Source organism: Mobula birostris, chromosome 3 (genome assembly GCF_030028105.1).
Source record: "Mobula birostris isolate sMobBir1 chromosome 3, sMobBir1.hap1, whole genome shotgun sequence".
Classification (NCBI taxonomy): Eukaryota; Metazoa; Chordata; class Chondrichthyes; order Myliobatiformes; family Myliobatidae; genus Mobula; species Mobula birostris.
The window spans coordinates 136,100,182-136,115,011 of record NC_092372.1 but is presented as its reverse complement, the minus strand read 5'-3'; the positions used below and the strand labels follow the sequence as shown (position 1 = coordinate 136,115,011).

At 39.3% G+C, this 14,830-nt stretch overlaps 1 protein-coding gene across 1 annotated transcript in view; it reads left to right on the top strand.

Annotated features, from left to right (window-relative positions):
* Positions 1-14,830, top strand: part of LOC140195290 (aryl hydrocarbon receptor-like) — a 219,428-nt gene that overhangs the window by 13,818 nt on the left and 190,780 nt on the right. Inside the window, exon 2 of the mRNA XM_072253377.1 lies at positions 3,191-3,378. Coding sequence (XP_072109478.1) covers positions 3,191-3,378 — 188 coding nt within the window. The remainder of the gene's footprint in view (positions 1-3,190; positions 3,379-14,830) is intronic.

The window sequence follows — 14,830 nt, the reverse complement described above, 5'->3', positions numbered from 1 at the left end:
CCAAACTAGTGTGAGCCCCCTCCAAAGCAGAACTAGCAAACCTCCTGGTCGGTATAGTAGTTCTCTCTATTTAAGGTGCAACCCATCTCTCTTGTCCCAGAAGATATACTCATGATCTAGGAGCCTGAAAGCCAGCCGGCTGCATTAGCTCCTCAGCCACACATTCATCTGTTCTATTCCTGCCTTGACTAACACGTGGCACTAGGACTACTCCAGAGATTACTATATTTGAGATCAAAGTGACATGTTTCAGTAACTTTTATGAAATATGTCTACTGAAAGAGGTGGATATGTCTCAGTCAATTCTACAGAAAGAGGTGGATATGTCTCAGTCCATCACTTGCGAAACCCTCCCCACCACTGACTGCATTTACAAGAAGTGCTGCCACAGGCAAGTGGTATCCATCATCAAAGCCCCCACCATTCAGGCCTACTGTCTACTTGCTCTGTCGTTGGGTAGGGGATACAGGAACCTTGGGTCCCACGTGACCAGGTTGAGGAACAGTTATTACCCTATAGCCATCAGACTCCTGAACTGGCATGGATAACTTCACTTCCCTCAACTCTGAACTGATTCCACTACCTACAGACTCACTTTCAAGGACTCTGCAACTTATGTTCTCAGTATATATATTTTTATTTACACACTTTTATCTTCTTTTGCACATTAGTTGTTGGTCTTTGACAGTCTTTATTAATGCTATTGTGTTTCATTATTTTCTGGTAAATGCCTGCAAGCAAATAAATTTTGAGGTAGTATATAATGTCATATACATACTTTACTTTGACTTTGACATATTTGATTCTGATCTCATCCATTGTAGGAAGAATGTTAAGATTTTAGAAAAGGTATAGAAAAAAATGTGAGGATGGTTCCTAGGATGAGAATCTGCAGTTAGAAAAGAGAATCTGGGCAAATTTTTTTTTAAGAGAAGGCAGAGGGGAGATCTGATTGAATTATGATAAGGGGTTAGGATAGAGTGGATAGTGAGAGGTAGTTTTCAAAGGTGAGGAGTCAAGGAATGGATGATGTGTATAAGTAAGAAAAATAAAATTGCTTACACATCATGTGTTTGGAATCCAGAATGCATGCCTACTATTGAGTGGAAGCAGGTTCTGCTATGGCCTTTAAGACACTTGAATGAATTTATGATGAGAGAAGGTTTTGCAAGGCCTCAAAAAGTGTCCTGGGGTAGAACTAATGAGTTACTCTGGTAGAGAGCTAGCAGGGTCATGATAAAATGCATTAGGTCCTCACCTTAAGCATTTTGCGATTGAAGAGGCAAGCTCATTGCTTGGGTGAAGGTTGCTGTGGATAATTAAATTACATGCATATAATTTTAATTCTATTTGTTTATGCTCCATGGCACAATTATATTTTGCAATGTTAGACAGTAATTATATTACTTATTAACCAAGATGCAAGTGTGTCAACACATCAGGGAAGTGTACATACTGCAAAAATTTTTTTCTGTGTTTGGACATTTGACTCTTCAGGGCTACTCTGTCATTCATTGCGATTATGGCTGTCTTTCACATCAGCACCACTTTGCTGCAAAACCCTGTATCCCTCTGTTCCTTTGATATCCAAGATTCTGTTGATTTCTGACTTGAATATACCGAGTGAGTGAGCCTCCACAGCCCTCGGGTGTGGGCGTGTAAAGATTCACTACTGTCTAGGCAACAGAATTCTTTTCATCTCAGCTCTAAGTGGTCAAAATATTATTCGAATCTTGGTTCTGGACACACACAAGGGAAGCATCATCCCTGTGTCTACCTTGTTAAGCCTTATTTAAAGATGCAAATATTACTGAAATTAATTCTTATTTTTTGTTTTGAAGCTCTAGAGAACCTAGTTTCATAATGCTTAATCTCTCCTGGTAGGAAACTTCCCCACTCCTCCTCCCCTTGAGCCTTTGTTCAAGTTACTTTATGTTGTTCCTTAGTCCAGATCTACACACTATATTCCAGTTACTATCTCGCCAGAACCCCATATGATTTCAGTTGGATACTTTCACTCTATTTTAATTGAAGGCTAAATTGCTATTTGCTTTCCTAACCTGAATAACTTAGTTAATGATTTGTATAGAGGAGCACCTGTTCCCTCTGAACACTGATACTTTTCAGTTTCTGACCATTTAAAGAAAAGTTATGTTTTCGTTTTTTTTACCAAAGTGAACAACTTCCTATTTTTCTTCCATTACTTCACATTCCATGTTTACTGAACCTGTCCACATGTCCCTCTGTTTCATTCTCATACCCACATGACCATCCAGCTTTGTATCTTCAGGAAACTATAATTTTGTGTTCTCTTTCATAGATATAGTTTATAATATATTATTGTATAAAATATATAATATCATTATATATTCATTGATGTAGTTCTGACAGTAGAAGATTCGGGACCAGTCTCTGTAACAACTGACAAAGCACAGCTTTCCAACTTGAAAATGATCCGTTTATTCTTTACTTGTTGTCTTTCTGTTAATCATTGTTCAATGTTGGTATACTGCTTCCACTTTGCACCCTAATTTTGTTTAATAATCTTTTGTGTGGCATCTTATTATAAGCTTTCAGAAAGGTTAAACATGTCACATGTATTGTTTGCCTTTTTGTACCATGTTTGCAAATTGGTTCTAAGTGCTCATGCGTCACACTTGCGTACTTTGCTTTGTTGGATTCAAGACCTTGCTTTAGATTGAGCTAAATCACTTTTGGTTCCTTAAAAATAACATTTTGCTGTCTTAATTGGATGAGAGTGGTGGGGACATTAACCCTAAACAACCACAATGTAATTTTGAAAAGCTTCACTCATATTCCTCCTCTTCAAATTCCATTTATAGACTTTTTAAATAACCGGTATCCAATATATTACAATTGGTGAGGGGTTAAGAATTGGATTCCTAAGTTGATGAAATTTGTGTTGCACACTTGAATTATTGTAAAATATTGCACTTCATTTGTAGCATTTAATGCACGTTAAGGAGTAAAGTCTATGTATGATTATTTTTAACTGTATTCTCATGAGTTAATTGTGACTGGGTTTTGTCCACTTTGCCCATGGAGGTACTTAATATACTATTAAATTTCAAATTTGACACAGTTGGAAATAACATTGTGATGCTTTGAAATTCATGAATGGAGAGTAAAAAATCATAGTAATACAACAGTATTTTCTTTTTACTTTAAGCGTAAAATCCTTGGCACCTGAAGGAGCAAAGTCAAATCCATCCAAAAGGCATCGCGACCGACTGAATGCAGAGCTAGAACGTCTAGCCAACCTCCTGCCTTTCCCACAGGATGTTGTATCGAAATTGGACAAGCTCTCTGTTCTCCGGCTCAGTGTCAGTTATCTCCGAGCTAAAAGTTTCTTTAATGGTAAGACCACCTGGTGACATACATTTCATATTCTTGCTGTTAACCAAAAGGAAAATACTCTTGTGAATAACAGGATACAAAAAGGGGGTGTGGAATTCCTGCGGAAAGCAAAATTTAAATGTTATCACATGATCTTGAACTCTGGTATACTGAAAGGGAAGCTTTCTTTTGCTGTGAAAATAGATTTCCTTTTATGAATACAGATGGTTAAATCCAAGTTTACTCCAACAAAGCTAGCAAGATTTTAGAGAATGTTTTACAGTGTGAACAGTATATAATTGCTTTTCTAGGCTGTTTTAACTCCTATTGTTACGTAAAATACTATGAAAACTCTCAACATCCTGACTGGTTTTCTTGTGTAACAAATGATGAATGCTCTTTTAAGCTCAATTTTTCCAATGTAAATACGATATTATTACACTTTTCAGAGCCAGTGGATTGCAGAGGATATAATTTCATATGGCTCAATTAAAAGCAGCTAACTTAAATTTGTCACTGAAGAATTTCAGAACTACTTCTATTATTAGATTGCAGTCTGGTGTATTCCTGAAATGTAAGAGTATGAAGTTAACAACTACATGACAGGAAGCAACAATTATAATTTCAAAATAGTGAGTCCTGTTTCAAAACAGTGAGTTAAATCTATGGATTTCTGAATCTTAATTTCATTTTCTTGATTTTTCTCTAAACTGAAGTGCTTGTTTTTATTGTATGGTAGTAAGGTGCAAGGATGGGAGAGGATGGGGAATACCAGAAGCTAGGCATAAGACTATTACTTGCCTTTTAAATCTCAAGCTCCAGTGAGGTTCTATTTTTTGTAATCAAGTGACCAAGTTTTCTGACTCATGGGAAATTGTTAAAAAGTACAATATTATCAACTCACTTGGGATCAATAAAGTACTTATTAATATGATTATTATATCAAGTACTTATTAATATGATTATTATATCTACTGTGGAAGATGGGTAAAGGAGAAACTGGAGAGGAGAAGGCAAGAGACTTCTGACTGCTGGAACTATGCATCATTGCACTTGGGGTAGAAAATGTTTGAACAAAGGAAGTTTGGTGTGTGAAATGCAAAAACTGTTTAAAATAGAAAACTATTTATTTGGAAAAGTAGATATTTTAATTAAGATCATGTGTTTTTCCATATGTAATTACGGATATTTCTTTAGAATTGCTCTGCATTATAGGGCATAAATTCTGTGGATTAGAGATGGTATGGTTTTTAATAAATTTGGATGCATTTTACAGTTTGTGCCTTTTTTCTATATTTAAAAAAAATTAGTTGCTTCTCTGCAGATCTCAGGGATGTCTTTTTATGCAATAGTTTGTCTTTAGGAAGATGTATTAACTGAAAAAAACAATGGATATTTAATGAAGCAACACCCAGAAAATGCTGGAGGAACTCAGCAGGTCAGGCAGCATTTTTTGAAATGAATAAATAGTTGTCATTTTGGGCCGAGACCCTTCATCAGGATTGAGAAGGAAGGGGAAGAAGCCGGAATAAGATGGTGGGGGTGGGAGGGGAAGCTATAGTGCATTTAATATTTCAGCAATATTTGAATAATATTGTATAAATGTTTGATTAAGCATCCTTTGTTTATGTAATTCACTATGGATTATATATAAGAAGTACAGTTCGTGAATAGCATTTGTCATTAATCCACTGTGTCATATGTGAACGCCTCACTAAAAGAAAAACTAAGTACACAAATATCCCGTCTCCTGTGTTTTCCTTTCAATTATTTTCTGAAGTTACAAAGCATAACAGGAGGGGTACAAACTAGAAGGTGATAGGTGAAGCCAGGTGGGTGGGGAAGGGGGGGATAAAGTAAGAAGCTGGGGGGTGATAGGTATAAAAGGTAATTGGCTGATTTCCCCTTTCCATCCAGTCCTGATGAAGGGTCTCAGCCCAAAACGGTGACTGTTTATTCATTTCCATAGATGCTGCCTGACCTGAGTTCCTCTAGCATTTTCACTCCGGATTTCCAACAGCTGCAGAATCTCTTGCGTTTTAAATACAGTGTGCCGGATTACTATTTCTAAAAAATATCAGATTTTTTCATTTTGCATAAATTGTTTTCCTTGAAAATATCAGCTTTGTATTAATAATTAAGGTATTTCTAACATATCAGTTCACATTGAGGTTGTAATAAGATACAGAGGATATTAGAATTACAATGAAAAGTAATGCAGTTAGGTTAACAGGCTGAAGGATCTGAGATGTTTCCAGTATTTTGAGTTTTTTATTTTAGATTTCCAGCATCTGCAGTTATCTTTATTTTCATTTGAACCTGAAATGTTCAATTTTTATGAGGTTTTATCAGCCTTGAGATTGGTGAAATCTTAATATTGTGTCTAATGCCAAAATAGTCTTGATTTTTCAATTGTGTGGTTAAATTCCATGTGTATTCCTTGATTCTGATTTTTAAAAAAATGTGTGTGCTGTAATCCATATATGCCTTTTGTCAACATTGAAGACAAAATTTTAGATGATTAATTTGGATGACTGGAATTTCTGTGCATATATTTGTAAATCCGAGTTAACTATCCACATTAGCAGACTTGATTGAAAGGTGCATTATAATGTGAACAATAAATCTATTATATCAGTATGCATAACGTTGGTTTTGAAGTAACTGAAACTATTGAGGGCTGGCCAGTTCCTTTTCCATCCTGCTGTTTCTACTTTGAAAACAGTTCAGTGAATGCTCTTTATATTTCTCCTATTGGAATTCTGATTGTCTTTAATAGAAACAAAACCCTTGATTGTATAATTACCAATTTGGCAAAGATGTTTGCTTTATATGCTGATTTTATGTATTCATATCATCAGTAAACGTAGTAGCTGATTTGATACGTATTTTTTAAAAATGAACCTGAGATGGCTGCCGATATGTTAAAGTGCAGTGAGACGTTCGAACTACAAAAAAACACAGTAAAGAATGGTCGAATTTTAAACAAAAAGCGGCGTAGCACGTGTTCTTTTGAAGAGAAGGCACGATTGATTTAAAAAAAAAATCAGAAAGCAGAAGAGTTCATGGGTTCATAAAGAATGAGTACTGGGTGATAACAATCAATTTAAGTAGAAAAGGCTGGCTACATTGGAAAGATTGACAAGTTTGTTTACACAACACATAACTGGATTTTACATACTGAGCAAATTCAACAGTATTTTGAAGCAAATGAAGTAATCAATGAAAAATAAGTACCAATTTTGCTAAATGCATTGGGTTTAAAGGCATACAGTTTGCTTCAAGGTTTGTCTGATTCAACCAAACGAATAGATATTAGCTTTGTTGATAATGCAAAAGTAATGCAGGAACACGTACAACTGAAACCGTTATTGATTGCAGAACATTTTAGGTTTCATAAGTGAAACCAAAAAGGAGAGTCCTTTCAGCATACGTGGCTGAATTGAAGAGATTGAGCATTGTGAGTTCAGTAATGGGTTTAATGATATACTGAGAGATTGTTTAGTTTGTGAAATCTTATAAGAAAGCATTCAAAATGGCTCCTAACTGAAGCACAGCTTGCATTCAAAAGAGCAGTTGAAATAGTTGTTTCGGTGGAAACCACAGACATGGATACAATTGAGTTGCAGTCAGGAATGAAAGTGAGTGTGAACAAAATTGCAACATCTGAACAGAAACCAGCTAGCTTGAACAAATTGTGCTATTGTTGTGACAGGGGCTCACATACATCAAACAAATGCACATTTAAAGGCAAAACTTGTGGAAAATGCAATAAAGTAGGTCACATACAAAACCATGTTAGCAGACAAAAAATACATGAACTGCTCAAGGAAGAGAAAAAGCTAAAATATCAAGTTACAGTTTCAAAAGGGACACCAGTCTAATGATGTTGATGGAAAATCTGATAACGCAGAGAATGACGTGGGACTGGCTAGACTTGCAATTTACAATTTGAAAGCTGACAATGGGCAAACAATGTGGCTTACACCAAAAGTGATGAAAAGTGGTGAATTAATTAAAATGGAATTTGACTCTGGTTCGGCTGTTTCAGTCATTCTACAAAATGAGTTTGAATGACATTTCAAATTTAGTTTAAATCCTGCAGATCCATGCAACTAAGAGCTTGTATGGGAGAAAAGATAACTCCTGTAGGAATGACATTCATAACAGTGAAATACTACAACCAACAAGCCACATTAAGCTTGTATATGGTAAAAACAGGAGGGCAACGTTGTGGGGATGTCATTAGCTGAGAGAGCTACAACTTGCTTGGAGATCCAGCCAGAATTTGCATGCTATATCTCCTGCAATAAAGCCATCTGAAAGCAAATTAAGCAAGGTACTGGATGATGCCGCAACTGTCTTTGTGTTGTACACCATGAGTTTTTCCTCAACAGAGAGCAAACAGGTGTTGATGCCAACCTCTATGCCTCTGGTTGGAAAGCATATTGGACCGAGGAAGGACCATACTGCTTGGAGGAATCATGAAAATGGCAGAAGTAGTGGTCCGACTACAACAGTTTTTGTAGGCAATGTATCTGGGAAAGCTTCTGATAGGTTAATCAGGCAGTTATTTGCAAAGTGAGGCTTGGTTTTAAGATGGAAGAGAGTTCAGGGAGTTTCAGGAAAGTTGCAAACGCTAAGGTTTGTGAATATAAAGAACCCAAATCTACTCTGCATGCATTAAGGTTATTGCTTAAACTTCAAGTGGGAGACAAACAGCTACTTGTAATAGTAGATAAAAAGGCCAAAGCTCAGCTGGATGAATGGAACACCAAAAAGAAAGGAGTCAATGGAGATATGAAAACTGAGGATTCATCAGATGATGTTATGGATGAGGAAACCAATAGGAGAGATCAGTTGTAAAGGGAGCAATAGAATGATTAGTAAGAGAATACACCACTGAACTGTTGTACATTCCCAAGATCAAGATGCACAGATTAGAAGAAGAAAAAGGAAGAAGAAAGGTGTCCAGAGCTGTCTGAGCCAATTCCTACAGTCTCAGAGTCAACTCATGCAAGTACCACAGAGGATGCTCCAGAGTCTGAGATTGTTTTCACAGGCATGAGTCTCACCTTATAGTGGAGTGACCTCCCTAGCCAGGAAGGACATTATCCTACAAGGGTAGGATTGTCTCCACAGCAATTAAATCTCTAGGCCTGATTGGGACAATTTAAAATTTACTCTGCTATGGATGTCTGTATGTAGTATTTGTATTATCTAGTGGGGAGGAGAACATTGACTCAGACCCTGGCGCAGATTCCATTTACTTACAAGGCGCAGATTGGAAGTCTGTGTGGGGCACCACTCCTCGCACAGACACTAGAGCAATGTGTGGTTAAGTGCCTTGCTCAAGGACACAAACACGCTGCCACAGATGAGACTCAAACTAGCGACCTTCAAATCACTAGACGAACGTCTTAACCACTTGGCCACGTGTAGTGCTGTGTGTATATAGTTGAAATGCATTCTCTATTGAGTTGAAGTTTACAGCTAAGCAGTGATGTAAGCTGGGTATTTAATAGTTTAATAGTTAAATAGTTTTAATAGTTTACTAGTTTAATAGTTAAGTAATACAGGTATTTGAGTAATGTGTGTGTCTGTGTAGTAGTTTTGTAGGTGCATATCAAGCATTTTGGGTCCAGATAATTTGTATTTGTGTATTCAAAATGAATTGACAGTTATTTGGCTTAGCTTCAGCTAAAATCTATTTCACATCAATAATATAATTTTTATAAATTATTTCTTGTTGCTTTCTCAAAAGGGTATACATGAGGCGATTTCTCAGAAATGATGTTCATTGTGTTTCCTAATTATAGAAAATGATTCATTATTGTTTCAGTACTGCGCATTTATTATGATGTCAGCTTTGCTGGTAGGTAATCTAGACCAGCGGTCCCCAATCACCAGGCCGCAAAGCATGTGCTACCGGGCCACGACGAAATGATATGAGTCAGCTGCACCTTTCCTCATTCCCTGTCATGTACTGTTAAACTTGAACATAGGGTTGTCAACTGTCCTGCATTTGCCGGGATATCCCGTATATTGAACTAAATTCGTTTGTCCCATACGGGACTGCCCTTGTCCCATATTTTCCCCGCTAAGGTAGAGCGTTCCTATGAAACCTTTCGTGCTGAAATGGCGTAAAGTGAAGAAGCAATTACCATTAATTTATATGGGAAAAAATTTTGAACGTCCCCAGACCCAAAAAATAACCTACCAGATCATACCAAATTTTCTCCCCCTCCCCCTCCCCCTGACGGTGGTGTCTGAAAAGAGGAAGCTGTCCAAGTTGCATGCCATCTTGGACAATGTCTCCCATCCACTACATAATGTACTGGTTGGGCACAGGAGTACATTCAGCCAGAGACTCATTCTACCGAGATGCAACACAGAGCATCATAGGAAGTCATTCCTGCCTGTGGCCATCAAACTTTACAACTCCTCCCTTGGACGGTCAGACACCCTGAGCCAATAGACTGGTCCTGGACTTATTTCCTGGCATAATTTACATGTTACTATTATTCATGGTTTTATATTACTATATTTATACTCTATCCTTGGTTGGGGCAACTGTAACGAAAATCAATTTCCCTCGGGATCAATAGAGTATGACTGTGACTACTATGACTATGACTATAACACACAAAACCAAAAATAAATAACACTAACATGTAGTAAAAGCAGGAATTATATGATAAATACACAGCCTATATAAAGTAGAAATAATGTACGTACAGTGTAGTCGGGAAGATGAAGGCAAAACCGATTGTGGGGGGGAGAAAAATCGGCACGTACGCGCATGCGCATATCACGTGCATGTCACGCATGCACACACAGGTGCCTGCGCAAGGCTTCATGGTCATGGTAGTCTTTCCTGGGGTAAAGTGTCCCGAGATTTGACTGCTACTTTTGTCCCTTATTTGAGAGTGAGAAAGTTGGCAACCCTAACTGTAAAAGACATGTTGAGGTGAGTTTAACCCTACTTGAACCCCCCCCCCCCCCCCCCGCCCCGCCGGACAGCCGGTCTGCAAGAATATTGTTAATACTAAACCGGTCTGTGGTGCAAAAAAGGTTGGGGACCCCTGATGTAGACAGTATCACAGTATGCAGGAATTCCGGTAGCTTATTGAATTGCTACTGATGTATAGAATAAAGTAAATGCACTTGTATTAATTGCAAGGCTTGTTTGCAATTCTTTGGTAAGGGGAGACCTCACCCAGTCAGAGAGTATACTTTGATATTAAAATTTGTGATCAAATTCAGCTGTTTCCTTTCTATTTAAGAAAATAAAATGGATTTGTTGTCTTGTGCAAAAATGGCCTTTGCCTCCTGTCCTATACTGGAGCTTCATGAGGAGGAGGTTGTGCCTGAGAGAGGTTTGGCACAATGAATTTGAGTTCCCCAGAGTTCTGTGTGGGCACCTTAGTAAATAGTAGCACTCACAACACACTGGAGGAACTCAGCAGGTCGGGCAGCATCCGTGGAAAAGATTGGTGACGTTTCGGGCCGGAACCCTTCGTCAGGACCGTAGAGGGAAGGGGCAGAGGCCCTATGTTTTTTGGTGAGGTCCTGTTCCAGGGGTAAGTAAGAGATGGTGTCAGAGAGCTGCCGTTTGGCCTCAGTGAGGTAGAGGTCCGTCTGCCAGACTACTACAGCACCACCTTTGTCAGCAGGTTTGATGGTGAGGTTGGGATTAGTGCAGAGAGAGTGGAGGGCAGTGCGTTCAGAGGGAGTGAGGTTGGAACAGGAGAGAGGAGTGGTGAAGTTGAGACGGTTGATGTCTTGGCGACAGTTGGAGATAAAAAAAAATCAAGTGCAGGTAGAAGGCCGGGCGGGGTGTCCAGGAGGAGGAGGAGGGTTTTAGACAGGAGAAGGGGATCCTCAGTAGGGGGAGGGGAATCCTTGCCAAAGAAGTAGGCTCGGAGACGTAGGCGACGGAAGAAGAGTTCAGCATCATGGCCGGCACGGAACTCACTGAGGTGTGGACGGAGGGGGACAAAAGTGAGGCCCTTGCTAAGAACAGAACGTTCTGCCTCAGAAAGGGGAAGGTCAGAGGCGATGGTGAAGACACGGCAGGGGTTGGGGCTGGGGTCGAAGGAGGGTGAAGGGTGGGAGGTCTCAGGAGGGAGGGGGGGTTGGGATATTCAGGGAGAGTGGGATTAGGGGAGGATGAGGGATCAGAGGAATGGAGGGGCAATGAGGGGTAGAGGGAAGGTTGGGAGTCACGGGGAGGAAAAAGGGTAGTGGGAGAATAAGACGGGCAGTAGGACCCAGCGGCAGTAAGAGCGGTCTCAGTCTAGAGAGGGTGCCTTCCCTCTGCAGTCCTGACGAAGGGTTCCGGCCCGAAACGCTTACCGATCTTTTCCATGGATGCTGCCCGACCTGCTGAGTTCCTCCAGCGTGTTGTGAGTGTTGCTTTGACCCCAGCATCTGCAGATTATTTTGTGTTTAGTAAATAGTAGTTGATGCAAATATTGGTAATTGCTTTATTTGTCACAAGTACATCAAAACATTGAAAAACCTGGTGAATTGTGGTGTATGATAGAAAATTGTGAAGATCTTCAAATGTCCTGTTACAACAATTGCAATATGTTGAAATAGCCCCATTATAGGTTGCAAAGGCAGAGAGAAACAACACTGAGAAAGGATTTGAAAACAGGTGTGAAGAAGTTGATGTTGAGATGCTGCTTGGAGCTATTTTAGGGCAACATTTATGAATGAGTAGGACTTGGAGTTAGGAAGTGGGCAACCACTTTTCGTATAATCTCTTTGGAGAGGGTTCAAAGGAGGTTCACAAGGATGTTTCTGGGAATGAAAGGGTTATCATATGAGGCACATTTGATAGCTCTGGGTTCGTACTCACTGGAATTTAGAAGGATGGGTGGGGGAGGGGTGGATCTCATTGAAACCTTTCAAATGTTGAAAGGCCTAGATAGAGTTGATGTAGAAAGGGTGTTGCCCATGGTGGGGGAGTGCAAGACAAGAGGGCACAGCCTCAGGATAGAGGAGCATCCATTTAAAACAGATGCGGAAAAATTTCTTTAGCCAGAGGGTGGTGAATTTGTGGAATTTATTACTACAGGCAGCTGTAGAGGCCAGGTACTTGGGTAAACTTAAGGCAGAGCTTGATAGGTTCTTGATCGGACACAGATTCAAAGGTTATGGGGAGAAGGCTGGGTGTCGGGCTGAGGAGTGGGGAAAAGGGGATCAGCCATGATTGAATGGCGGAGAAGACTCGATGGGCCAAATGGCCTAATTCTGCTTCTATGTCTTATGGTCTCTTGATGAGTGTGAAAGGAATGCACAGGAACAGTCATCTAGAGTTAATAGGAGTTAATAAGAACTTGAGAGTTTCAGCAGGTCTTGAGTAAAGCCATAGCCGGAGTAATGAAATCTTACAGAGATTGATGGTGTGGATATGTGAACAAATGCCCAATTTAATGTTACATACAACAATAAGATCTGCCTGTTTCGGTTTATGAAAGACTTTTCTGGGAAATAGCATTTTAACAGGAATCAGAGGTTTCAAAATGTCATTGGACATTCTATATCTAGTATAAGTTTGGTAAGAATAAGTAGTGTGCAAATTTGGAGACTGAAAAGGGTTTAGGAAAAATGGTGTTGAGAAACTAGGGATTGTCTGGATACCTTGTTAGTCATGACCAAGGATACACTTTCAACTAATCAACCAATCAAGGAACTATCAGTGAAATGTCTGTAATTCTGAACCCTGGAAGGTTGTGGAGGGTAGATGATTGGGGAAAGGAAGTAGATAAGTTTTAAAAGATCTTAGAATTGAGGACTGTCGGAGAGTGGCACAGGAGAAGATATGAGGCCTGGGAATATTAGCCATGATCATATTGAATGGCAAACCTGCCCTGAAGAGTTGAGAGTCCTAGTTCTATACCTATTTTTTCATTTTCTTATTATGTTAAATCGTGGATGAGATAAGCAGAGTAAAAGAGGAAGGATTAGGAGTTTATCAGCTTTAAATAAATTATTAAGCCAGACTTAAGTACATCCCAGGCTGTTAAAAGAAGCAGGGGAGGAAATCGTAGAGGCTTTGACAGCAGGAGTGTGCCAAAGAATTATTAATGCTATGCCATTGTTTATTGTTTAAATAGAAATTAAGAGATAATATAGGTAACCATAGGCCATTTAGTTTAATTTTGAAGTGGGCAAAATATAGAAACTATTGTACAGGATAGTATGTACCTTCATTTACAAAGGCTCAATTTCGTCTGTGCCAGGCATATTAGATTTGTTAATGGAAGGTCATGTGTAACTAAGTGATTTCCATATTTTCTTAAGATAAAAACAAGGTTTTTGAGCTTCTTGAGTCTATAGCAAATTCCAAAGCAGTTCCATTCCCAATTAATTTTCCCTATAGCCATTTCTTCCCATATTTGCATCACGTAATTCTGAAATTAAGTCTGCAAACCAGTATGCTTTGGGATGTCACCAGAAACTAGAACGCTTGAGGAAAACCCATTAATTCCTTGTGAGATTGTGCAAACTTCACACAGAGCACCGAAGATCAGCATTGAATCTGGGTTGCTGGAGCTGTGAGGCAGAAGCGTAACTAGCCGTGCCACCCCAACTTGATAGAATTTTTTGAGTAAGTAATAAAAGGGGGTCGATGAAATCTGACCTTAGAACAGCAAGACACAATGTAAGAGCAGTGAGATTATTCCTGGACTGCATCTGACAGGCCAGGCAATTGCCTAAGCGTTGCATATAGTTCTGGTGACCCAACAGGAAAGCTGTGATTGCTGGGATATTGCTGGGACCGGAAACTTAAAGCTGTGAGAAATGATTGAATTAACGAGTGTGTTTTCTTTGGAACAGAACTAAGGAGAATCTTCTTTTAACATTATAAAGTAAGAAAGATTATACAGGGGTTACATGTAATGTGATAGCCAAGTGGTTAAAAGCCCAGAGCAAAAAATTATTCAGTAGAAGATTATGGGGAAATTTTGGGTTACAATGTATCTCCCAACCCACTCTTTATCCTGATTCCTCTCTGTCTTGAACTGGCTTCTGACTCAATATCTCCTTTCCCCAACCTCCATTCCCATCTCACTCTGTCTTACTCTACCTTGACTTCTGGTCCCTCTCCTACCCCCTCCTTGATGTCCCCTACCTTCTCTTGTAACATACAATCTTCTGACATCCTGCTGAAAACTTCCTGGCCTACCAATGAGGCTTCCTGAAATGGGAGGCAAACTTGTTAAGAGCTCAATTTTTTTTTTGGGTAGAGCGTACAGGAAAACTATTCTTGGTGACCCTCTGACGATAGCAGGCCTCAGCTATGATGTGTAAATTGCCTTCAATTCAATCTTTATACTGTGGTTTCAAAAGTGAGATTTGAGATATTAATCTATTAGTAATGTTGTGGCTAATTGTCTGATTCTGAGGGCAGAGTGCCAGACTAGGTGTCTTTTCTTCTCAGACACTACTTCCTGAAAGC